The sequence below is a fragment of the Mastigoproctus giganteus genome, chromosome 14, assembly GCF_048544385.1.
Source record: "Mastigoproctus giganteus isolate SK-2022 chromosome 14, ASM4854438v1, whole genome shotgun sequence".
Classification (NCBI taxonomy): Eukaryota; Metazoa; Arthropoda; class Arachnida; order Uropygi; family Thelyphonidae; genus Mastigoproctus; species Mastigoproctus giganteus.
Window position 1 is genome coordinate 67,594,667 of NC_143588.1, and position 27,691 is coordinate 67,622,357.

At 33.5% G+C, this 27,691-nt stretch overlaps 1 protein-coding gene across 3 annotated transcripts in view; it reads left to right on the forward strand.

Moving 5' to 3' along the window:
• Window positions 1–25,009, forward strand: part of LOC150075192 (centaurin-gamma-1A-like) — a 287,147-nt gene extending 262,138 nt beyond the window's left edge. For all 3 annotated transcript variants that reach the window (XM_090389157.1, XM_090389158.1, XM_090389156.1), the window contains exons 14-16: window positions 2,293–2,377; window positions 6,712–6,882; window positions 24,613–25,009. In XM_090389157.1, the coding sequence (XP_090245283.1) occupies window positions 2,293–2,377; window positions 6,712–6,882; window positions 24,613–24,837 (481 nt within the window). In that variant the 3' untranslated portion in view covers window positions 24,838–25,009. The remainder of the gene's footprint in view (window positions 1–2,292; window positions 2,378–6,711; window positions 6,883–24,612) is intronic.
• The last annotated feature ends 2,682 nt before the right edge of the window (window positions 25,010–27,691 follow it).

Below are 27,691 nucleotides of genomic sequence, written 5' to 3' on the forward strand. Positions count from 1 at the left end.
TCAACACCAGCAGTGCATCTAGGTGCCATGGCCTCATGTTGCTTACTCCAAATGTGGATATGCCCATCACCATGATAGGGTTGGAAACAGGATTCATCAGACCAGGCAACAGATTTCCACACACAAGTGCTCCAGTATTGGTGCTGACATTCTCATGTATGTAAGGTGCAATTTGTCTTGCAGTGAGCACGGGTACCTGTGATGGCTGACAACTGCTTTTATCTGGCAAATAATCTCAGTGGATATTGATCTTGCTATTCCTACATGGTACTGGGTGGTTAGCTGGGGCACTGTGCTGCATTGTTGCTATATTATGAGATGAGACACACGATGCTCATCACAGGCATTGACCACTGCTGGCCCACATGTGGCCTTTGGCTGGTTGTTTGACCACTGTTGAGCCAGTTGTGGTAGACTCAACACCATAGAATGGGAGCACTTAACCATGTTGGCTCTTATCAAGATACTGGCACGTATGTCTTGCTTCCACAGTCATTCCATATTTGAAGTCAGAAAGATCTCTATGCTGACCAATTCTTCCTCACAGACCCTCAAAAACTGATCACCATGTGTACAGACTATAATCTTATATCAGCCATTCTCAACTTTGAGACTTCACCAGTGTCACAGCCTAATCCATTCCTAATCAAGGGAATGTTGCTAATGCAAAGTCAAATCAGTGTATATGTAGTCTTAGTTATAATATCGGTGATGTTCATTTCCATCTGCAGTATGCCTGGCCCCTTTTCTGATGAAACATAGAAATCCTATGCTGGTGAATCAATTAACAGGCAGTGTATGTGTGAGTGTGAGGACTGTTAACATTGTCAGGCTTGCTCATTCTGCATCACAAAACAGCTATTCCACAGTGTGACACACACACACACACACACACCTTTTAATGTACCTTATGCTATGCCACCTAGGTCCTGACTAATTCTTTTTTCTTTTCTTTCTCCTCTTTTCCCATATACGTAGAGTGGATAAAGAAGCACTACATTTCAAAAGTTTCTCACTGCAGTATTTTATCACTTTAAAACTTCTGTTTTTTATCACTTCTCAACTGAATTTATTTGCTTTATTTAGTTCTCTTGCTTTCTTATTTCAGTTTTGTTAAATATTTTATTTATCTGTTTATTTTGCAGTCTGAAGAATTTTATACTTAATCCAAGAATCAAAGCTTTCTTTTCCCTAATATTTTTCTTTTTATTATATATTTCATTGTTTTGTATCCAGCTACAAAGTTACGTTTCAGGTCTTCTCATTAGAATAGTAAATGATTTTAGACTGAAGCATAATATACTGCCTCCACGCACTTTCTGATAGATTAAATTATACCTTGGTGAACTGCATATAAATGCATAATAGGTGGAGGCCATTACTAATTTACATATTTTAAATGTTCTTGTTATCAATGTTTTTGCAGGCATGATATTCATAAATTGTTTTTAATTTATGAATTCTGAAAATTAAGCACTGTAGTGAAAGCACATAAAATATATTCATACTGCTTCGCAGTCTTAAATAAATAGAAATGTTGCCATATTAGCATTAGATAGAGACATATGATGCAAAAAGCAAGCTTATACAGCATCAGCCAAAAAAATAAAAAAAAAACCTTCTCATTTCACCCATCCATTCATTCTAAATATGGTTGTATAGTTCTGCCTTGAATTTATTTAAGCTGTCAACTTCTACAGTGACAAAAGTTTGTTCCAGCAGTCAACTACCTGCTGGCTAAAGGCAAATTTCCACACATTTATTCTACAACTGTCTTTCTTCAATTTGAATTTATGTCCCCCCAGGCGATTAATGTTGGAAAGAGGAAGAATCTCATCAGCATTGAGCTTGCTCGACCCATTCAAGGCCTTATACACCTCAATCAGATCCCCTCGCAGGTGCCTCATCTCCAGACACTGCAATTTGCAGAACTTAAGCCTTTCTTGGTAACACAAACCTTTTGTTCCACTCACAAATCTCGTTGCCCTTCTCTGTACTCGTTCCAGCAGGTCTACATCCTTCCTAAAATGAGGCTTCCAGACATGTATGCAGTACTTAAGGTGTGGCCTGACCATTGCCTTATACAAGGGGATAATCACCTACTTATCCCTGCTAGAAAAATTCCTAAATATCATTGACAAGACACCGTGATCTACTTTTGCAGACTGTCTGCACTGCTCAGAAAACTTCATACATGAGTATCATCATATATTGTTTTTTACCTGCTTGTATTCGAAACTAATGAAAAAGTTAATAATCTGAGTTCCTCTATGTTTCTATATTTGATTGCAGGGAAGAAAAGGAAAGGTGGATACGAATGAAGTATGAATTCAAAGAATTCCTGTCACCTTTAAGTACCTCTCCTTCTCTACGACAGGTAAGTGTGAATATATATCCAAAATAAATAATACATCAAATGTTATTGAATATTACTGCTTGATTTTTCATTTGGATTACTGAAGGATCTGAGACAGTCTAATCAGGAGGAGCATTAACTCATTAATAAACCTCATTTTATTCTATTGAAATGAAGGAAATTTAGGAAAGTATGTCTCAAATATTTCATCTAAGTACTTGATGCATTAAAAGCAAGCATTAAAAATATCCAGATAATAAAACCACTAGCTGGCAGTAATCATAACATATTGATATGAGATATAAAGATACAACTACTGTCAAAGGGAAGGGAATTTTTCATAAAGTTGTTTACAGTGGCCTTACATAGTTTTTAAATTCCTTTCAGTGGGACCAACTGAAAATTCGAAATGGGAAGCATTCAGGAAAGTAATTGTAAAAGCTTTTTATACAATTAGATAATTATTCAATATTTAGGCCTAAATAGATGTCAGGTAAACTGATGAGACTAGTAGTAGAGACGGAAAATGCATGGGATGATTATAAATTATCAGTAATCCAGAAATCTCTAATTGGGTTGCTAAGAGGCTTAGGCAAGCAATGTCAGATTATGAGAAGTCCTTGCCTATGAATGCAAAGAAAAGTAGGAAAGTACAGTTGAAGCTCTATATAATGACTCCCCGGGGGAATGAGAAAAACAGTCGTTATATCAGAAGGACGTTATATTAATCATTCATAAAATCGGCAACAATACAAGTAAAAGCTTGAACATTTAATGTAATTCTACTAATACAATATAGTATAATCTTATTTATAATATATACTACAGTATTAAACAAGAAAATTATGATTTTAATTTTGCATTGATTGTAGAGTGCAGTAAGGTTACAATTAAATTGTAAATTTCACTACATAGGCTACATTTCTACCAAGACCTAACAAGAGAAATTGTTTCATACTTTAAAATAATCTGTAAAAACATGCTGTTTCAATGGAAGAGCATGTTTTAAAAGAGAATTATGAAGGTGTGCAATAGCAGTTATTTCACTTTTACAGTTAGGCTGTGCTTGAAAAAAATCAGCATACAAGTTCTAATCCTTGATGACCATCTTTCACTGAAACTTCTTGTTCAACCACAGTAGGTTCCTCATCTTTATCATTACAAATTTCAGAAGATTCCATTGCATCTGCAATGAGTTCCTCTTTATTTGTGCCTATCCTGAATCATTCAATGTCTGCATCCAGTTCTGCGTAATCTTTGAAGCTTAAGATTTCCTGTAAGTTTAGGTGATGATGCACATGCTCAAATTAATAGAGGAAGAAGCATGCGAAACTTTTAAAATAAGCACTGTTTTAGGGGGGTTTTAATAACTTAAGGCATAAATGTTTTGTCAGGAAATTTTCCCAAGGCAAGCAATCTCCTAAGTTGTCAGAATTCAAGTTTTATGAGGTTTACCATGTGTAGTTAATATTAAAGAAAAAAAAAATTTAACAAATTTTATTTCTCATTAAAATACAGATTAAAAGTAATTCAAAATACTGTAACAGTTGGTCAAATTAGATCTATAAATTAATGTTATTAATGCACCAAGCAGAATTATTAGATTTGTAAATGAAACACTCTTTTTATATTAGGCGCACCCAGCTTTTAATACAGTCAGTTCTGCTATAATGTGCATTTTTGCAATGCAAATTTGCTCTAAACCGACTGATATATTAGGGAACAATGCAATTTTCATGTTAGCTCATGCATGATTTCATCTGCAAGTAACACCAGGTGAGCGTAAAATCCGGCACCAAGCTGAACATAGCAACCTGCGCAACAATATATACAAGTTTACGAAGCTTAAAAAATGTCAAATGTGTGAGAGCTGTATTTTCCCTTTACTGTAGTTGTATTGGTCAGAGACACACTGTTGTCATTTGCTGTATTCACAAAATAACACTTGATATTGTAGGCTGACTCATGTTTTCAGGAGCTCGCATTTTTCTGTTCTAAAAGAAATTTTGTGAGGCATGATAGCGTGAGCAGAGGAGCACATTTCTGGAGGTCACTACCATAAAACAATAAAAACAATTTGCAGTTCCCAGCTTATTGGACTTTTCAGTTAGTGCAGTCTAATTATAAATGGGTAGTAAACTCGATCTTATTGCATTTGCGATAATACCGATAGCTGGAATTCTGTGGGTATTTGCATTTTATGGTGAAATATGTTTCCCCCTTCCATGAAATCAAAAAAACAAATAAATTTTTGAATCTTCTCTTCATTCCTATTTTTTAATCTTCGTAAACTTGTCACAATTGTGCAGTTTGTGCGTCCTGTGTTCATTGTTATTGATTGCTTATTTTTACTGTTTTAAATTTTACAATCCAAAAAAAGAAAAAGAAAATGTCACTGAACAGAAATATCAATCAAGCAGACTTCACATTTTGTCAAGGTAAAGTGCTATATTTACTGTAATATTTATTAGAAATTTAAGATGTTTAAACATGTGTTAGCAATTTTATTAGGTTTCTAACTTTTTTAAGTGTTTTACTTACCAGACTTTTTTTTTTTTGAGTGCTCTGCCCCTTATCCCTATTTTTCCCATAAGCCCTGTTGTTTTTAATGCACAAAATACCATGATGCAGAGATTTTTAGGAACACATGTACCGCTCTATAGCAGAACTGACTGTACATCCAGTATTCAAACTAAATGTTGGCTAAATTAATGATAACAAATGATGCAGTTTGACTGTAGATGGTAGGAATATAAAGTTTATAGCAGAAAATTCTGTTAAAAGCTTACATTTGGTAAAGAAGAGTTCATTGTGAAATAAATCCACTGAAAAAAATATGAGAGACTTAAAATGAAATGCATTCAGAACTTTTCCAGAGATTGTTCATACTACATTGTAGGATAAACTTGTAGATGTGTTTTTTTTTTTTCCAATTACCAACTTAATGATATGCACTAAAAAGCCACTGTTAAGTGACTCTGCTCATGTGTAGCCTAAGTATAGCAACCACATGCTGCTGTGTTTACAGTGTAGGTAAAAAAAATATATATGGATTTCATATATCATGTTTTGGCAGATATATTTACATTTAATTTTTGTAATAAAGATTTAACTTTTAATCTTCATTTCAGTGCTTTTATTTTAGTACACCATCATTGTTACTGGTTATTGTGTTGTTTGTTGCTGTTTTGTTTGTTGTTAAAAGAAGGTTAGGCTAGAATTTTTTTTTTAAGATAATTTTGTGAAAAGAGATTAAGTTACTCAGAATTTGTTGAACTGCGATTGCACTGTGTGGTAGCCAATTGGTGTAAGTTGGTATGGTGCACTATAGTCAACTTCATCCAGCTCATGAAATGTAAAGCAATACTATGTAATTAAACAGAAAAAATAATAAAAATAAATAAATGAAACAGAGAACTTTAAAATATGTTTTGCATTTCTTGACATTATGTGAAATTTATCCAGTGCAAAAGTATGACATGCATTAATTAGTTATCATTAAGTTGGAAGAAAAGTCTGGGAATTCTGTTTGAATAGTGCCAGAATACAATTCTGGAGCATTCTGGCCAAACTTGGATCTCTGTTAAATTTTCCATTTTTCGATTTCTAAAAGTTTGCAGGTATGGATACGTGTTGTTAAAGTTTAATCATGCCACTCCATGTCTACCATTAACAAACATTTAACTACTGCATTTTGTAGCAAATTTAGTTTCTGGCTACTTGCAAATTAGACATGTCACTTCATATATTTTAATGCTTTGAGAATATGCTAAACTGATTTTGTTTACTGTGACTCTAAGACAAGAAAAGAGTCAACTCTAAGACAGAAAAGAAAAGACAAGTGCCTAGATTATAGAGAATTATAGAGACTTATAGAGATCTAGATTATACATCTGTGGGTACTAGCCTCATGGCCAGCACAGTGGCTAGTGCCTGCAGAAGTCCCTTCTTCTGCACCATGTGGAAATGACCCGGGTTTGAATTATGTCTCAAATAGGACTTGTTACAGACTTTTTTTTTTTTTTTTTTTTTTTTTCACACTGTGGCCAAGTTAATCAGTCTTGTATTCAGTTTTGTTAATCACTTTTTTTCTTACCACAAAATAGACAAACTGACCATAGAATGAAAACATCATATATGATTCCTTGTGCTCTTAAGCAACTGAAGTTATCCTGGTCACAAACTACAAACAATTCCAGTTAGTAGCACTGGAAGAACTCCAGATTAGGGAGGCATCTCCACATTTATCAGGTTTTATCATATAATATAAAAACTGTGTGATAATTTGCCAGCATGCAAAAAAATCACTACCACCATGAAACTGACCAATTACTTTCTCCTTTCTTCCTAATTAGCAATTAATAGATGCTGTGTCCAAGTCAGATATCAAGCATTTAATGTTAGTACTTTCCCATACTACCTCCTCTGACCAGATTAATGTGACGATAAGTCCACAAGACATGAGGACCCCATTACATCTGGCTTCTGCCTCTGGTAATGTTGCGGTTGCCCAGCTACTTCTTTGGGTAAGGATATTCAAATGTTTTATTTGGAAAAAAATCTATTAATTAACCAATTTTCAGGTTAAGGTGCAATAAAACAGAGTTCATAAGTTATTATATTTGCATTATTAAATTATTTATGTGAAGAGAATTTCTAAATTTCTGATTAACATATCATTGAAGGCATAAAATTCTGAACTACAGTAGAAGTTCTCTAATGTGACATTATTAGGACTGGTGGTTGGTTGGTTAATTTAAAAAGTCATTTAAAGCAGAGAATCATAAAAAAATATATGAGGCAGTTCAATAAAGAATGATCATAATTTTTCATGAACAACCATACTGCTTGCTGTATCTAGCTGAGTTGTGCAATTTAATCCAAGCCAAGCTGCATTTGCATAATAACTGCACATTTGACTTATGTGCATGGTGTGACCTTGGCAGCTGGTCAAGTTTATGCCCATTCAGTTTCACCAACATAACAATTGATGTGACACACAAGGAACAGTATGCTGCTCTCAGATTTTGTTTCTGTCTCGAGAAAACATCAGCTGAAGTGTATGAAATGTTAAAAGAGGTTTATGGCAAATCTACACTTCCATATAGCACAGCTGCTCGCAGATGGATTTGAATGTTTAAAGATGGATGTGATTCAATGACAAAAATTGGTGGTCCTTGGAGTTCCAATCACTGCTCTCACCACAGAAACCATAAACACTGCTTCTGTAATCATAAGAGAAGATCGTCTTATAATAATAAGGAAATTGGCAGAGATGGTGAGAATATCAGTAGGAAGTATGCATAGTATTCTCCATGACCATTTGCATATGGCATGTGTTTGTGCATGCTGAGCTCCATAAAAGTTTGCAGATATGGATATGTGTTGTGGAAGTTTAGTCATGCCACCCCATATCTACCATTAACATATAACTACTGCATTTTGTAGCAAATTTAGTTTCTGGCTACTTGCAAAATGAGATGGATGTGATTCATCTGCCACTTCATATATTTTAATGCTTTGAGAATATGTCCATTCATTATTTCTTACAAAGTAGTCTTACTGTGTGCACTGTAAGACTATTCACACCTGAGCAACAGCAAGTTTGCATGGTGGCTTGTCAGAAGCTGCACCAGATAGTTACTGAAGGTGGTGAGGTTCTGCATAAGGTGATAACAGCAGAAAGTAAACAACAAAGCTCTGTTTGGAAGTCTACATCATTGCCAACATAAAAAAAAAAACAAAGGGATTCTGCAGGAAAAGTTATGGTAATCTCTTTTTTCCCTTTTTTTTTTTTTTTTGACATTCAAGGAATAGTTTTCTGGCATGTTGTGCCATGTCATATGACTGTTACGGGACCTTACTACAGAACTGTACTGCAAACTTTGTGGGATCTCATTTGTTGCAGACGACCACAATCACATACAGGTAGGTAGATGCTGCATCACCTCACATTGCTCATATTGACATTGAGTACTTAGCCAGCATTAATGTCATATGTGTTCCTCATCTCCACCCTACACTACAGCCCTGATCTTGCACCCTGATTTTTTTTTTTCCCCTTTCCAAAGTTAAAGAAGGAGCCACAAAGAAAATATTTCCACTCGTCAAAAGAAGTTGTAAAGACGTTGGAGACAATTCTCAAAAAAATGGCTTCCACTACATTTTTGAAGAATGGCAGAAATGTTGGAGTAAGTGCAATTCGTCAGATGGGGACTACTTTAAAAAAAGGACCATCAGAATGTGGATGATTAATAAAGGTACGCTATGATAAAAAAATTATGATCATTCTTTATTGAACAGCCTTTGTATATATACATGTTAAGAATTTTATTTTTACTTAAAACATATACACGTACATTTTTTTTTCATCTGTTAAAATAAAATAAAGATGATTAAATGATGTTATGTTTTGCAGCATAGTCCCTACACCTTATGAATATCACATTGTTGACTATTGAATCAGGCTGTTATTCAATGTAATGTAAAGCTGTATCTAGGGCATTTTTGGCTGCTGAATGAGAAATTTTTGGCCCTAGATACGATTCAATCTTTTCTTTATATTTATATCGAGCTATTTTCATCACAGTGTGTATGATTTTTACATTATCCCTGATTTCATTTTCCAAAAACTTGGTGACAATTTGTTGGACAACATTACTGAATCCATTATTGTATGGCTTGCTGTAAATCTTTAGGACTTTCAATTTGCCAGAAATTAGTAATTAAATGTCATTACCTTTTTGTAGTTCAGGACTTTCATTAGCATTTCAACCTCAAGTTAAAGTTTTCTCCAAGATTTAGGAAACGTTGAACACAGAATTCCATTCCATGTATATTGTAAACACATCTTTGATGTTGGCGACTTTTAACAATTCTGTAAGACTGGTATCTGCTATTTTTCTCAAATTGAACACCTTCTAGAACCCCCTTGATCCATAGGTTGGGTCAAGGATGTTACAATTCATGGTAAAAACAGTTTTTATGTCTCCTTCTTTGAGTTCCTCATAAATAGGATATAAAGGAAAAGAATCATCTTTTTAGATAAGTTTATTTTCTTCACATGTTTCTTTACAGAAGGTAAAAATTCATGGGAAAACCATTCTCTGAATCATGCAAAGTCCATACACACTAAATTTTGTGAGTGATAGTAAACAGGTAAAGATGAACAACTTATATTTTTTTAAAAGCTCAAGGATTAGTTGATTTACCAACAGCAAAAAGCCACAATATGTGAGTTCCAGTTGCATTGATCAGCTGGTTACTGTGATTCTTAGGATTTTTTTGTATTCTGATGTTACAGGCTTTATTTTCCCTATTGCTTTTGTAGGTAACATCTTGTAATTTAGACCTATTTTATTCGTATCGTTGAGTTGTTCTCCAATCAATATTTCTCTGCGAGTAGCAGGATGATCAGCAATTTCTCCCTGGTAATACTCAGTACACTAATACCATGACATTTTTTCTTATGTCCAAGCCAAGCCAAGCCATCCATCACTTGCTGAAAAGCTTTCTGTTCCATCAATCATTTGTTGTAAGACAAAGGTGTTTTTTTTTTTTTTTTTATGTTGCTTTTATGGATTTGTTGATTGGGGTTCCCTTCCATGTTGTTTTTCTTGCATCAACTATGCCCATAATGTCTACTGTCTCTAAATTTGGTTTCTCTGAAGTGGAACAGGAACCTAACTACCCTTATGAAACAAACTGAGTGCAAAATCCTTCTCAAGGTTTTTTCATAATTTTGTTCCAATCTTTTATTATTGTCTTGGGAAAACCTAATCAATAGCAAATTTTTTTTGAGACTTTACCTTTGTAGAGTCTTTCCAGAGCATCCAATTCAGTTTTCTAAAAACAACAACAACAACAAAAAAAAAAAAACTCTTCCTTTTGTGTTGCCAATATTTCATTAATTTATGCAAAGCTTAATTAAATTACATACTTTAATTACAATAACAAATAATTTTACTGGTGTGTGAATGCAGTTGGGAACAAATGCACAGCTGACTTTCTGGAAGCAACTCAACAGGCAGGCATAATTTTCTATGCTAGCTGCAAGAAGTGAGCAGCTAGCACAGATATCAGGCAGTATGATACAAGGAAAGGTGTAAGCATCAGTTAAGCAAAGGTCAGTTAAGAAGGCTTTTATTGTATATGTGTGAGAAATAAAGTAATGCCTTCACCAGCCTTTAAAAATGTTCTAGCAAAGATAGTATTGAACATTTCTTTTATTTATTTATTTTTTTTTCAATGCAACTCACAGTTCTGACATTAAAATATAATAATAATTGAAGTAGTTTTTATCTATTTATTTACTTTTTTAAGCTGCATAGCCTTCATTCTTATATTACATCCTAAACAAAAACTTTCAAATAAAATGAGAGCAGGGGAAAAAAAAAATTATAACAAAATTTATCACTTCCCTCTGTCAAGTGGTCAAAGCTTTGTAGTTTTAATTCATCATAAGTGTAGTTACAGCTGTTGAGAAAAAGTTTCACAAGAGAAAGAATGTGGAATGAATTAACCCACAGGCATTATGTATGTTTTTGGTTCTGTTAACAATCACCAACTTAAATGGAGTTTACTGCTATTGACTCATTCTTCAGAATATCCTACAGAATGCAAGAAGACCAGAAGATTTATTTTTTAGTATTCTTTCACTTTCTTACAATGTTGACTGAATTATTTATATGCAAAACTATTAAAACACTTAAATTATTCAATTAATACTACTGGAGTTATACAAAGTCTATGGTATTCAAGCTAATCATTGAAGATAATGAATAAAAAGTGATCAGCCAAACAACTTTTTTGTGACTTAATATAGCAAGAGAAATTATCTGCTGTGTGGTATAATACATCCTAATTTATCAGTAATACTCAGTATTGAAGCAGACTACTGAGATACTGACATCGGTGCAATAATTTAAGCAGGGAAATCAAGGCTTCCCAAATTAAATAATACTGTTAATAGATGTAATCTGCAATAAGATTGTAAATCCAGACAAGAGAGGTGTTAGGAGTAGTTCAACAAGGAAAATATGAATAAAAATTACAAAGTTCATTTCATTTGATCCTATTGCAATATCAAATAATACAAGCCTAGAAAGGGTTGCAAGAAAGAACACCATAGAGGAAATCAATTATTGCCATGGTACCACATGAGATACCAAGAGGGCAGCAACAATCAACTGTGTACTTCAGAGGATTTGCTGATGAGAAAAATAATTTGGGGGGACGACACTTTCTAGAATTAGCTGGTAATCTTATTAATTATACTGGCCTTTTTTTTTTTTTTTTTTTTTAATCTCCGGAGCAAAAGTTGCAGACTCTAAAGGAAACTGGTCCACTGGTTTCAAACATATCAAAATTATGTCTCATATCCGCTGAAAGGTACAGTCGGTCCTCGTATAACACGTGTTTACATTACACGAATTCGATCATACACGATTTATAAATAGGGGAACGTTATCTTATATAACACGAACCGAATTCGCTTATGCACGATTCGCCTTTGTGTTTACAAGAAATGGCAGTCGAACGCGGAATCACCCCAACTGAATGCAACACGATAGGAATGAAAAAGATTCTGAAAATGTATTTATGTGATTTATATCAGTGAAGGGGAAAGACATTTCACCATAATAACGTGAAAACCAACACAATTCCAGCTATCGATATAATCGCAAATGCAATTAGATGGAGTTTACTACCAGTTTATAACAGATTCCACTAGCAGAAACGAAACTGGAAATTGTTTTTATTGTTTTATGGTAGTAACCCCCAGAAATGTGCTTTAGTAAAATGTGGGGTGTTAATAATGTATCTCGCCCTTTACGGTGTTGTTTATTCAGTTGCTACATGCACTCAGCTTTGTTTATGTGTATCAAGCGTGACTCCTCGTTTTGTAATTGCGCTTTATTCCCTAAAAATTAGTAAAATACTTAAAAGGTGTGAAAAGGAAGCGTCCTGGTGAAGACACTGCATATTCAGAGAGAAAAATAAAAGCAATACTGTATCGATAAACAGAGGCGGACTGGGTCAAAAATTCTTACCCGGGAAAATTTATAGTGGCCTCATACTACGGTTTATGGCCAAAATCACACCGGCCTCCGGCCCACCGGGATTTCCCGGGTAAGGCTTATGGCCAGTCCGCCTCTGTCGATAGAGAAAAAAATATGAAATTGTGAAACGCTTTGAGTGAAATAAAAGACCATGTGATATTGCACGTGCTACAGACCTAAATGAGGCAACGCCAAGAATTACAAAGAATGCGGAGAAAATAAAAACAACTTTCATAGCGGGAACAACTCAAAAGTGTAATTAAAATCCATTAGATTAAGACACAAGAATTGGAAGAGATGGAACGGCTGTCATCTGTTTGGACAGAAAATCAAACAAAAAACAAGTTTGCTTACGATAGAAGCAAAAGCATTAGCAATATTTTATTACGTAATAGTCGTAATAAAATACGTAAGCATTTTATTACAACTATTTTATTTAATATAATAATTTTTTTACGAATAAAATACGTATTTTATTCGTAAAAAACACTTTTTAGTATTAAAAAATACTAAAATACTTTATTATAATATAATAAATAATAAAAAATATTTATTTTTTATTATATTATAATAAAAATATATTATATTTTTTATAACGATTAAAATTACCCGATTATTTATTGTGTTTGGTAATGTTTTGGTTCCAAATGTGTGTTCAATCTTGGGTGGTCGGTACATAACCCCACTTTTCCCATAGGGACTGTTGTTTATATTGCACGATTTTGCATTGCACGAGGGTTTCTAGGAACACAACTATCGTGCTATACGAGGACAGACTGTATATTGAAATTTTAGTAATTTAATGAATTGTCAATTTCAAACATCATACAATAATACATGTGCCACCTTAAAAATGAGTCTTATTAATTTCAAAATACTTTAATCAAACATAATTGCTCAGGTTTCCCTTCATCTTCAAGATAATATTTTGCCTTTTACTAAAGATATAATGTATTACATACATTTTATTTCATTAGAAATGTTTGTCACTCCAAGAAATTTTCTTATAGTCCATTTTGCTTTCTCTCTTAAGAAACCAGCAGTAATCTCCTATTGTGGCAGTACCCCAAGAAATCCTGATATTGTTTTTCATTATGCATATGTTCTGATGAAAGTATTCTCCATACTTTATTACCTACATCTCCTAAATTCTGAGAGAAAAGCTGAGATAGAAATGAAGACGAATTTTCAAAGATATTGGCAGCTCATATCTTTATAACATTGCAGTAAAGTTGACACCCTAAATTCATAATTATCATCTTTCCTTCTTCTAAGAAATCCATGCATAATTTCTTTAAATGATCGCTAAGCTTTTAGTTCAACATCCTGTAGCATTGTTTCAAATACATCATCTTTGATGATGTTTCTTTATTTGAGGCCTAATGGAAATTCTTTCTTTCAGTTTTGCATTTGTTAAGTTGGGAAACACTTCCTTCATTATCCAGAGCCTCAAAAATTCTTTCAATAATCCAAGCTTTATCATATGCAAAGGTGGAAGAACCTTTTTTGATTCAACCAGTGGAACATATTTTTATATTACTTCTCCCTGGTAAAAATTCCTACCTCATTACTAAGGTTTCTAAATTCCTGACATTTTTTAATCTTCAGGAATGGAAAATTGTGGTTCCCGAGGATTCCCAAAAATTTTATTTTATTGATTAAATATTTGCTATTTTTTTATAAGAATTTTTTTTCCTTATTTTAGTCATAAAACACTATAATAATGAACTGTACTTTGTGGTGTAAAAGTAAAAAACTAAAATTTAAACAGAATTAGATATTAAAAAATTCGACTCATGGTTTGATGAATGTAAACAGGAAATTTGATTACACTGATAGAGCGCAGATGGACAACATTATTCTATACATTTATTTGAAAACACTAATACTGAAACAAAACTAATATTAGCATTTAACATTTACAGTTATTGTTAAAATGAAATTTTAAAAAACACTGTGCATTAATTGCTTGGTCAGAAAGACTGGATCTTTGTTTAGTTACAAATAAGCCTGATTGTGCAAGGCTCATGAAGTAGAATTTTTTTCAGCATGGTCTGTGCTTGTTAACTGGAGAGACTGCTTCTACAGGGATGGGATACACTTAAATAGAAAAGGTGCAAGAATATTTTCTGATGCTATCGGGGCAGTGTCAGGTGGGTTGGAAAACTGCTAGCTTGGGGTGAATACACAGACTAAAAGCTGCAGGCAGAGGTGAAAGTGATTCTTGTTTTTTTTTTTTTTTTATTGGAATGAGCAGCAGCCTGGAAAGCAAGTTGCTGGGGATTTCCAGGACTGCTGGGAGTCATAGTGAAACATGAACTGTGTTAGGGTAACTACAAGTAGGAACAGATGCATGTATACGTGCACATACACCAATGCTAGAAGTATAGTTAATAAATTTGATGAGTTTGAAGTGCTGGTCAAGACATCAAAGGTGGATATTGTTGGGTTATCGAAGACGTGGTGTCACACAGATATAAGCAGTGCAGAATTGGAATTTGAAGAGTACAATGTGTACAGAAAAGATAGACAGGACAGGAAAGGAGGAGGGGTTATGCTGTTAGTTAAGAAACACAAAATCTAAGGAAGTGCATCCAATTGACATTGGACAATGCAATGTTGAGTCAGTGTAGTGAGACACAAGCACTGTAAAAGGGAAAATGAGAGTGTGTGTTATAGGCCTAATGAATCTGATGAGTTCAATGAGCAATTGTGCAGAAAAATAGAGTGGGCTAATAAATCAGAATGTCTTAAAATGGGGGATTTTAACTTTCCAGATATTGACTGGAACTTGTGGGTTGGTCACTCACACACTAGCAAGACTTTTGTGAATTTATTGGATGACTGTTTTCTACACCAACATGTGTGAGAGGCAACCAGAGGGAGTAATACTCTTGATCTGATTATCAGCAATGATTATTCATGCATTAAGAATTTGCAGATAAAAGAACCACTGGGTGATAGTGATCACAGTGTACTGATGTGGGATTTACTTAAAGGTGTAACTACCATCAAGGCTAAAGGGAAGGGCTTTTGCTTTCGTAAAGGTGACTACAGTGGTCTCAGACAGTTTTAAATTCTATACAGTGGGATCAACTGATGGTGTTACCTATGGTGAATTTTAAATGGGAAGCCTTCAGGGACTTAATCTTGGAGGCTACTAGGCTTTTCATACCAACTAAGAAATACTGTTCAAAGTTTAGGCCTAAATGGATATCAGATGAATTAATGAGACTCATGGCAGAGAAGAAAAATGCATATAAATTATCAGGCAACACAGAAGCCTATGGCAGATATATGCTAGTCTGTAATCAAGTCACAAAAGAGGTTAGGCAGGCAAAGGCAGATTACAAGAAATATTTGGCAAAGGATGCAAAGAAAAACAGCAAAGAGTTCTTTACTTATGTACACTCTACAAGGAAAGGGATGAATCAGATTGGTCCAATTAACATAGATGGTTTGACTATTGATGATCGTGTTCAGGTAGCTGATAAACTGAATGAGTATTTTGCATCTATATTCACACACGAGGAGTTATTCAAGGAGAGGAATGCCAGAAGCTTATCAAACTCTAACAGGGAGCTAAGTAATTTTGTAATAACTGAGAGCAAAGCGAAGGAGAAATTGTTGAAGTTAAATACAGTGGTACCTTGGTTTGTGAGCATAATTCATTCCGGAAACGTGCTCGTAATCCAAAGCACTTGTATATCAAAGCGAATTTCCCCATAAGAAATAATGGAAGCCCAGATGATTTGTTCCAAAACTCAAAAATATTCATATACTGTAAAAATGATTAATACAAAATACATACATACCTTTTTATATTTTTAATATTTAAATTTAATATACATAAAGCAATCGAATTTATTAATTATTGGGTAGGACGACTTTCACTGTCACTGACGGAATCACTGCTATCTGTTTACTTTTTCTTTTTGTGCGACTTTAACAAGGAACCTATCCAATGACACTTGCTTTTGCCTCCTTTTGAGGATTTCACGGAAATATGACATTGCATTGTCGTTAAACAGATTCATTGCTCGCACTATTACAAAATGGGGAGGCACGCTTGATACACATAAACAAAGCTGCGTGCATGTAGCAACTGAATAAACAACACCGTAAAGGCAGAGATACACTATTAACACCTCACATTTTACTAAAGCACATTTCTGGGGGGGGGGGTTACTACCATAAAACAATTTCCAATTGTGTTCCTGCTAGTAGAATCTGTTATAAACTGGTAGTAAACTCGATCTAATTGCATTTGCGATTATACTGATAGCTGGAATTGTGTTGGTTTTTACGTTATTATGGTGAAATGTTTCCCCTTCACTGATATAAAAAACATAAATACATTTTCAGAATCTTCTCTTCATTCCTATTGTGTTGCGTTCAGTTGGGGTGATTCTGCGTACTACCATAAAACAATTTCCAATTGTGTTCCTGCTAGTAGAATCTGTTATAAACTGGTAGTAAACTCGATCTAATTGCATTTGCGATTATACTGATAGCTGGAATTGTGTTGGTTTTTACGTTATTATGGTGAAATGTTTCCCCTTCACTGATATAAAAAACATAAATACATTTTCAGAATCTTCTCTTCATTCCTATTGTGTTGCGTTCAGTTGGGGTGATTCTGCGTTTGACTGCCATTTCTTGTAAACACAAAGGCGAATCGTGCATAAGCGAATTCGGTTCGTGTTATATAAGATATTGTTCCCTTATTTATAAATCGTGTATGATCGAATTCGTGTAGTGTAAACATGTGTTATACGAGGACTGACTATACTCGTGTTGCAAGACCTTGCTTGTTTATCAAGTTAAAATTTATTAAAAATTTTTGCTCGTCTTGCAAAACACTCGCAGACCAAGTTACTTGCAATCCAAGGTACCACTGTATAAGGAAGGCATCCGGGGTGGATGGGATCTATCCAGTTATATTAAAGAAGGCAGCAAAGGTAGTAAGCAAACTTTCAGCCATAATTATGAGAGCTTCCTTAGACTCAGGGGAGGTCCCCATGGACTGGGGGTGTGCAAATGTATCCTGAATTCACAAAGGGGGTTCAAAAGGGGTGACACAAGTAACTACAGACCTGTTAGTTTAACTTGTGTTCCAGGGAAAATAATGGAGTCACTGGTTAAAGAAGCATTGCAGGATCATCTACACAAGACTGCAATAGTAGTTAAGACACAGCATGGGTTTGTTAAAGGGAAGTCTTGTCTGACCAATTTGATTGGATACTGTGATGTGGTCACAAAAGAACTGGATGCAAAAAATAATTTTGATATCATATACTTGGATTTCAGGAAAGCTTTTGATACTGTTGCACATGGAAGACTGGACTGCTATACAAATTGGATCTGTATGGCATTAAGGGCAAGTTAATACAATGGATAAAGTGAGAAATGACAGAGAGTGGTAATTAGTAGACACTGCTCTTCGTGGACTAATGCTATTAATGGAGTTCCCCAGGGTTCAATGCTGGGCCCGTTGTTGTTTCGTGTATTAATCAATGATATTATTGAGGGTATATCAGGCTTAATGTCAAAGTTTGCAGATGATACAAAGGTTGATAGGGTTGTTAATGATGGTAAAGATAGTGTGCTACTGCAACTGGATCTAGATAAGTTGGTCAAATGGCCAAGAAGTGGCAACTGAAGTTTAACATTGACAAAAGCAAATTACTGCATATGGGTAGCAGTAACCCAAGAAAACGTACCAACTGTGTGCTACTACACTCAGGGAAGTGGAGAGTGAAAAAGACCTGTGGGTAATTGTGCAGCCGGATATGAAGTTTGCTGAGCACTGCAGACAGGCTGCCAGAACAGGTCCTGGAGTCTTGTCAATGATATATAGGAATTTTGGTAGCAGGGAGAAGGAGATGTTTATCCCATTGTACAAGGCAATGGTCAGGCCACACCTTGAATACTGTATACAGATCTGGAGGCCTCATTTTAGGAAGAATGTAGAGTTGCTAGAACAAGTACAAATAAGGAGAACAAAGGGGTGCTCTTACCAAGATAGACCTAAGTTCTTCAAATTGCAGTGTCTGGAGACTAGGCACATGCGAGGTGATTTGACTGTGGTGTATAAGGTCTTAAATGGGTTGAACAAGCTCAATGTTGATGGGATTCTTCCTCTTGCTCAGATTAAGAACCTGAGGGGCATATATTCAAACTGAGGAAAGACAATTGCAGAATACATGTGTGGAAATTTGCCTTTAGCCAGTGGATAGTTGATTGCTGGAACAGACCTCCATCTCTTGTTGTGGAAGTTGTTAGCTTAAATAAATTTAAGGCTGAGCTGGACAAGCATTTGGAGTAAAATGAGAGGGTTTTTTTTTTTTTGGCTGATGCTGCATAAGCTTGATTTCTTGCATCATATATCTTTGCTAATGCTAAGTAGAAAATTTTTTTTTCATTTTGGGTTGAAGTAGGTCTAATTGTTAGAAGTGCATCTAATAAAATTTTTAGATATGGTTTCAGTGTACATATCACTTCATTTAAATTCATCTCACTTCTTAATGATGAAAATACCTTATTTGTTTGGATTGGCTTTGCTTTTGCCATTGAAATGGATATGTCTCTTGCTAACTCTGTTTTTAGATTGACTTCTAATTTTCCTTTTCTTTGTTCATATTATTTTCTTTTTCAGACTCTTCTATCGAAGTACACTTTTCATTGAAAATTTGTTCCATTATCGATTTCTCAGATTGCATAATTTAATTTTTATTTGCCATAGGGAAAAAAGTCATTATTAACCTCATTTAAACTATCTGGGGCTGAACCCCAGATTATGGGTACACCTTGTCACAGTATTATGGGCATGGGCAGATTCAAGCAAAGAAGTGGTTTTTAATAGACTTTTATTTTTGGCTAGTGAAAAAAGGTTAGGTTAGTTTACACCAGTAATTTGGGATAGATTCAAGCAAAAGAAGCCACTTCCTCCAGAGATGTACCCATAATCTGAAGTATAGCCCTATTTCTACGTTTAAAAAGCTGTTGTTTAATCTCCTTTAAAAGCTTATTACTTAAAATAGAATTTTGATTTTCCAAATTACGAAAGAGGAATCTAAAAATTCCTTTGCTTGTTAGTAGATTTCCATATTTATTACTTAAAGCTTCAACTGCGAGGTGCACTGGGTTTAAGCAATTTAATATATATTCGGCAGTTTTTGGATATCTGTCCAATTTTTATCGTTGTTAAAATCCTTAAAAAAACTCTCACTTTTTAATGAAATTGTTATTTACAACTATATTTAAATAAAAATTAAGCATTTTAAAATAAACTATGTAGCAGTCTGTATTTTCCAAAAATAAAAAAAATCTTGGGAAATATTTTTGCTTTTCCCAGGAATCAGGAATTTTAAAGTCGGAATTTTTTCCCGGGAATCCTTGGGAAGAACCCACTAATGCACAGTATGTTTTTCTGTTGTACAACTGTCCCACAAACATAGAAAACAAAAGTATTTTGTGAAACCTCCCTACAGACTAGCAAGTAATTCAATTACCAATTACTTTAAGATCATCACATATTCCAAGCAAAGTCTTGGTAAATTATTGCACTCAAGATCCTGGATATACTTTCATATGTTTCTGTCAAGCAAACAGCATGAAGAAGAAAACTGGTGGGAGGGTATGCATTTCCACTGTGCAGCAAAATTGCTTTTAAACTTAATTTTGAGGCATCAATAAATGTATGCTATTCATTAAGATTGTGTTCAATACCCATTTTCTCAGAGCACCACTAATACCTCTAGAGCAACCCATACCATCTTCCATAACTAAGTACAGGTAACCCTCATATAACACGGTAGTTTGGTACCTACAAAATCTCGTGTAGGGTGAAACCGTGTTATACGGGACTAAGAACCAGTACAAAAAGGGGGGTTATGTTCCAAAAGCTAACAAAAATACATCATTATTTTTTATAACTATCGGAAACTTAATTTTTATAGTAGTAATAACTTAATATTTTAACTTTATTTTTATAATAGTAGTAACTTAAATAGTAATAACTGAACAAACTGTGATACGTACATGTCAGATAATGTACGTTCATTTAATTTTCTTCCTCTTCATCGCTGCTAAGCACAATTTATTCTGCAGCATCTAGATTTCGTGTACCTTCTGCTCTTTTGAACTGTACGCTTTAAAGTCATAAATTTTTTATGGTCTCAAAGAAGCACAAGTTCATTAGTACAGAACCAAACCCAGGGATCTCCCAACAAAATACAGTGGACCCCCCGCTTTAAATGATATGTGAAAATTGGAAGAATGTTTTCCAGTTAGCAAAATAAAAATAAATTTATGCTTACATATATAGCTTAATTAAATATATCCTGTAATATGTACATACTAAATGATATTTCTGTTCACTGACTTTTTTGTTATAAAATTTAAAACAGTAAAAATGATAAACAATTAATAACAAAGAACATGGCATGCACAAGTTGCAACAAACATGAAACACACAAGTTAGATATGTAGTGATGAATTTCTGAAAATTTATTTGTTTTTTATATGATTGAATATTTCATGGAGGGGGTAACATTTCACCATTAACGTGAAAACCCACAGAATTCCAGTTATTGGTACTATTGCAAATGCAAGAAGATCGAGTTTACTACCTGTTTATAATTGATTACACAGTTTACACTAACAGAAAAGACCAATAAACCGGAAACTGAAAAAAGATTGTTTTTATTATTTTATGGTAGTGACCTCCAGAAATGTGCTTTGGAAAAATATCACAAAGGCTGCTCTACCACTGTGTGCATCAACCAGTTCCAAGGGTGTCTGCAAAATGTTGGTGGACCATATATATATATTATGAAGAAAGTGTAAAGAAGGTTTTGTTTAATTATATTGAATCTACAGTATACACCAGAAGTGAATTCTACGAAATGAATAAGGTGTGTAGTAATATATGGTAGAATAACCAGGTAAGAGACGAAAAAAGGTACAGATAGTTGGTAAGAAATTAAAATAAGAAATGAAAATGAAAAGGCGACCAGAAAGGTTACATTGCTGTGTATTTCACAATTTCAATGAAATTGTGAAATTCAAAATTTCAGTGAAATACACTGCAATGTAACCTTTAATATGTAATCAGTCCTTTTTTGTAGATGATATGCTAGGATATCTGATGCTATGATTGCTTTTTATAGACATCCCTGATATTTTTGTTATGCAGAAATAGCAATCATCAATGCCATTGTGTGACTCTCACCACACCATAGAAACAGAAAATGGCATACTTTTAATTTTTCCAGTTAGCCACATGCTCAGATTTGTGGTTCAGGTAATACACGTGGAGCTCAAGTTCTATCCTGATCACCATCTTGCAACCAAAGCACAAAGAATATGTACATTTAGTAATACTGTTGAGTTTCTTCCTCTGAATTTTTGTTGTAAACAATCCATGCATATAGCAGAAAATGTCCGACACCTCCTTTGCTCATGCTTATATGTTTTAACAATATAAAGCTAAGCAAAACACAAGAAGAAACAAACAATGTGCAAAAGATATGCAGATAAATTGTACATGTATTCACACTACAATGGAAAGAGAGAGAGAGGTAGGAGGTAGACAGACACGATTGAACATGTTAATCCTCCCCTACATTACTGTTCATAGAGCACATGCAAACATTATTATTTTCAAATAATATAAGAGATGTGTCATATCTACTTCCCTAAATTGTAGTAAGATATACATCTTACGGGAACACAAAAACTTGTATATGTAGAAATTGTGATACAATATGAAATTTTAAGAATTATTTTCTAAATTTTTATTCTACACATAAAAAGTGACTGCAAACAGGTGATATATTAGTGGAGGTAAAAATCATTTTAGCCAGTGTTATTATTCAAGTTACTCATTTATCTACTACAAAGTACTACATAAACGAATAACTTATGTTGGCCTATTAGTAACAACAAATACTCTAGAAGCCCTACAATTGCCAGCCTCATATAAACTTATTTATATAAAATTAAAAAATAAATCCTTCTTTAAGAAATTAATGTACTTCATTATAATATGCTTTTTTGTTTCTATTTTGTTACTCCCAAGAAAAAATTCAAATAGTGTAATATGCAGCATATAGTATAAATTTCAGCTGCAAGAAGATTCACTTTCAGTTTGCAAAGTTCATGTTGATTTTTGTAGTGACCTTGTTTCGTACGTTTCTGTTACAATGCACAGTCTGTTAAGACTAGCAGTTTAACAGTATTTTTAAATTGCTATTCTGCACCTTCAAAATTAAATAAAATATTTCTACCTTAGATCTCCTGGAATTTCATTTGTAAAAGCATTTTTAATTTGTTGTAACGTGGAATGCAAATCCTTTTGTTCACTTCACTAATGATTCACGAAATCCTTTTGTTCACATGGAATACAAATCCTTTTGTTCACATGGAATACAAATCCAATGTTCACTTCAAAAACTTTTGTATAATTCTATATCCATCAGCTGGTGACTTGTATATACAACCACTGGATAATGTTTGATAACTTATAAACTCCAGAACACTAATCATTATTAATGCTTCTTATACTGTTGACTTTAATCCATCACAGATAACATGATGAAATAACCACAAGATAATGGTCTTGAATGACAGTAAACACACTTCCAGGCAGAAATCAGATATTCTGAAATATAATTTTCAAAAGTTTTGAGCTTTTATTAAAATAAAGCTCTGCTACACAGGATGTGTGATTTAATTATCTCTATGGATGCTGTAATTCAGAACATTTTAATCCTCTTGCTATCAGTAACTTAAACTTCAAATTAACAAAAAATATAACACTTTACATTTTGGAATCCATGGATTTTCTATTCCTTTCCTTGTAAAACCAACTTCCAACAAAAACAAAGAACAGCAACATATGCACACGTGCATGCACACAAATACACAGTTTTAATGTCTGTACAGTATTTAAATTCATTTAAAATGCCAACATAACGGTTTGTCATGCATACATCTGCAATAATAGCTTACTAAACAAAGTAAATTTGTAAATTCTTCTAATATAATTCAAATAGGACATTACTTGGTGCTTCTTATGAAATGTATTTGAAGGGAAAATACAATTATCATCCTATGGGAAATTATTTATGGCTATTAGTTTATTGAGATATATAAAGGATTCAAAAGCTTTTCGAGCACTCTCAAACTAAAGTATAAAGTTTTGTTATGTTTCTGAATTCTCACTGAATCCTCTTTTCAGACCAATACCAGAGAGCGATATCCATAAATCAGATTAAATTCTAAATTAAGTAATCTTGCCGATAATTAAAAATTTAGTAGACACATATAAAACATTGAAATTTCATATAAAATTAGCACCTTAAAATTTAATTTTAAAAAATTCTTCAATATATAGTTTTTATATTCCAGTACAATCCCAAGACAGCTAGAGGGAGTTTTCAGCTTTGTTATATCTGTTTCTGGCAGCCAATATACCAGGGTTGTACATTTTTTGTGATAATATGTGGACTTGACCTTGCAACATGCATCCACATATGTTACTACAGAACTGCAGCCCACCCTCCAATTAGTGAAAGCTCTTACTAAGTTGAGGATATCAAAATAGATAGTGGTCAACTTTTGTAATAAGCTGCAGGAACCAAACTACTCAACTGTATGGATAGGTTTTGCATCCTGATCCTTATGTTCAAAATAGTTTCATTCCTTATAAACCATATTGACTGGAGTGATTATTTTCACTAAACTGGGTTCTAGACTTGTTCAAAATTATTTTGAATTTTACCAAATAATTTTTCTACCAATTCTACAAAATTATTTTTCTAATCAGATTATTTTTACAGTTACAGTCCATCCATAATGGTTAGCTTGATGTTGTCATCATTTCTTACATTATATAAAATTTTGTTGGGACTGCTGTGCTCTACTAAAATCACTTCATGACTCTTGGCATAGTGCTACACTCTATATCATAAAAACAAACCACATCATAAGCCCATTATTTGTACAGTGATTACATTATTAAATACCTTTATATTAAAAAGTTATATTAAATACCTTTTATTTACAGGAGTAAAGAAGTATAGAATATATACTTACAGGTAAAATATCTGTCAGGTTCAATCCCTTTCAAAAAACCACAGTTCTATTCAGTATATTAATGAAAGTTTATTTTTTTCTTGTATTTTTTAGCATGGGGCAAATGAAAAAGCACTAGATTCTGATGGTAGATCAGCTCTAATATATGCCAAAAACTCTGGATCTCAAGAGATGCAGAATTTATTGCTCCATAGTGGATGTCCTGATACAGGTGTTATTCCCACCTCAGTAGTACCTCACAGAAGAGGAAGTCTTTCCAAAGAAAGAGGAAGTCTTTCTAATGAAACATTTGAAAGGTTGCCAGCCAGTATCATATAAAAAAAAAAGTCTGCCACTTGTTAATCTATCATCTTTGCCACATTCGTCCAATACCATTAATAACTGCTGAAGATATTAGTTATTTAACCTTAAAGATATCTTGATATGGAAAAGGGAAGGGTGGTGTGTTTTTCCTTTTTTTTTTTCCTTTCCCCTTGCATGCACACACAAACATGACAAAGCACAGGTATTGATCTTGATGAAATAGATTTGTAGAGATTATATATTTAATAAGATCTGATTTTTATACAAATAATATACTAAGAATCCCAAAATATTAATATGTATATATTTTATATACAGTGGTTCTGAAAATTGTATATGAATATATAACATATTCCATTTACTTTAGCATTTAGTCACTTCCAGTTTTATATGTTTAAAGCCAGGAAAGCATTGCTGAATATTAATAAATTTGCAGATTTTTTTTCTATATTTCATAAATCCTATGCAAAACTTAATATCACTTTTAAAATATAAAAAATGATGTTGAGGTAATCACATTGTGTGCAATGTGGTTACCTCAACATCGTTTTTGGAGGTAAATGTTTCAGAAATGCAACTGTGGGGGGGGGGGGAGAACTCTTAGGATTTAAAAATATTTTTAAATCTATTAATAAATGTGAAATTTGTGATACTTTTAAACACAGGCTTTGATTAAAATTACAGCATAGCTTTTTTAGATAAAATATAATGTATTGCCTATATAAATGATGCTAAGACATTTAACAAGATTTTTTTTTATACAAAAACAATTTATTGAAAGTAATATGAATAGAATGTATACTTGGTTACCTTAGGTTAAAGAATAAAAAAATTAACATACAGCTAAATTCTTAATTTTTGAGTTGGGAAATGGGCTGATTAGACTTTTTATGAGGTGAACAAGAACATTTTATTTCTAGAGAATGTCCTATTTATGCAAATTTATTCAGTGTGTGTGTGTGCGCACGTGCACCTGGATGCATGTACACATGCATTAGGTAGCTTAAATAGATGGATTATGCAGATTTTCTTAAGTGGATTATTATTATATATTAAACTCTCTCTCTGTTCTGAATAGGCTTTCATAAGTTATTATAAATGACATAGTTGCGACTTTTTTTCTTGAAAGACAAAAAAAATTCCAAAAAAATTAAAAATCTTTACATCAAAAAAGTTTTCACAAATATACCTAAATGGTAATGGGTTATGCGGAAGAATTATGCCAATCATTTAGGAATTATAAATAAATATAACTTTGTGAATTGCTCAAAACGAAATATGACATTTACGTTAAAGGGACCACTTTTCCAAATTTTTATTTTAGGACTAAAGAACCAATAATTTATGTTGTTAGTAAATTAAAAAAAATTTGTTTTTAGATTTTTTTTGATTAAGTGTTTTCATTTTATAATCTGCAAATCTGAATCATGTTCATCTACTTCAGAATTTATTCCAGAAAATCAGCTTTGCTGCATTTGATATGAGTATTATAAGTATCTTACATTTCCTTGCTCTGTGAAAATTAGTGGGACCAAAATTTTTAGCTAATGAAGGATGCTTTTTTTTGGTGAAAAGTTTTTGTTCAGTCTTTGTCTAAAGATAAGCTTGAGTAGACAAAGATGAATCCTGAAGCAATCAGTTTAATGGTTTCACAACTTGTCACTCGTAGGAGAAAGTATGGGTTTGATTTGAGTCCCATCAGACTAGAGGAATTCTTAATGGTCTTGTAAATTGGAACCATAGTTTACTGATCTTAAGTGGAGTGAATCCCCTCCCCATCCCCACAAGTTATTCCCAGTTGTTCAGTCTGTACAAGTGAACACTACATACACACACACACACACACACACACACACACACACACACATGGCGCCTCTGTAGCTGGGTGGGCAGGAGCAGCAGTGCGTAGCACACGCTTCTTGATTAGACCGGGGTTCGAGCCTGTGACCACCAAATGTGGAGGATGCGGAAAGGTCAGGGAATGACCACCGCATATCCCCGGAGCAATATGGCCTTAGTTGCTAATGCTCCTAAAAACCAAATAACAACAACAACAATTAAACTCATGCTATTTCCTTACACAGAAACATAGTCTAGAATAGTGTTTTCTAACATTTTTTTTTTTTTTTCAGATATGACCATTTTTATATTTGAGATGAAGCCATGGACCACAAAAAATATTAAACTATACATGCAAATATATTAATAACTATTTTTTAGATACAGTGATATGTATTTATATTTAATTCATGCAGTATGTGCTTGGTTGTTATAGGCATACTTGTATTTCCTACTAATATAGGATTGTTGCCTACTGCAAAAAAAACAAACAAAAAATCTCTGTTTACTGTGATGTCTTGGGACATCACAGTAACATAAGTAACAGTGGACCACAAGTGGTCCAGTTGGGAAACACTGGTCTGTCATATTCAGTACAAAAATTGATTGCTCCTTTAGTGATTATAAAAGGACGATGTAAATATGCAGTAATGTGACTAAATATTATTTTGTTCTACCTATTGCCATTCACTTCACTGTAAACTCTGTTCACCCTAACTTTAATCCTGACACAAATAAAAATGTGTAATGCAGTAAAGCTCTCATTGGTCAGTTGCAGAAGTGCCACTGGTTAGTAATTGACCAATTATAGTCTTCTTATAGCTTTCCTGGATAATGTTTAATTGTTTGTCAGGATTAAAATTTGAGTCAAGAGTTTAGTAAGTATGCTATGAGAAAGTGTATTAGGACATACCATGAAGCAGTGTAGGTTTAATATATCTAAAGCCCACAACTTGAGACAAACACACACTAGTTTCAAGAATACAGCTAAAAAAGTTACAATAAGTGTAATTTGAGAATGTGCCCATAA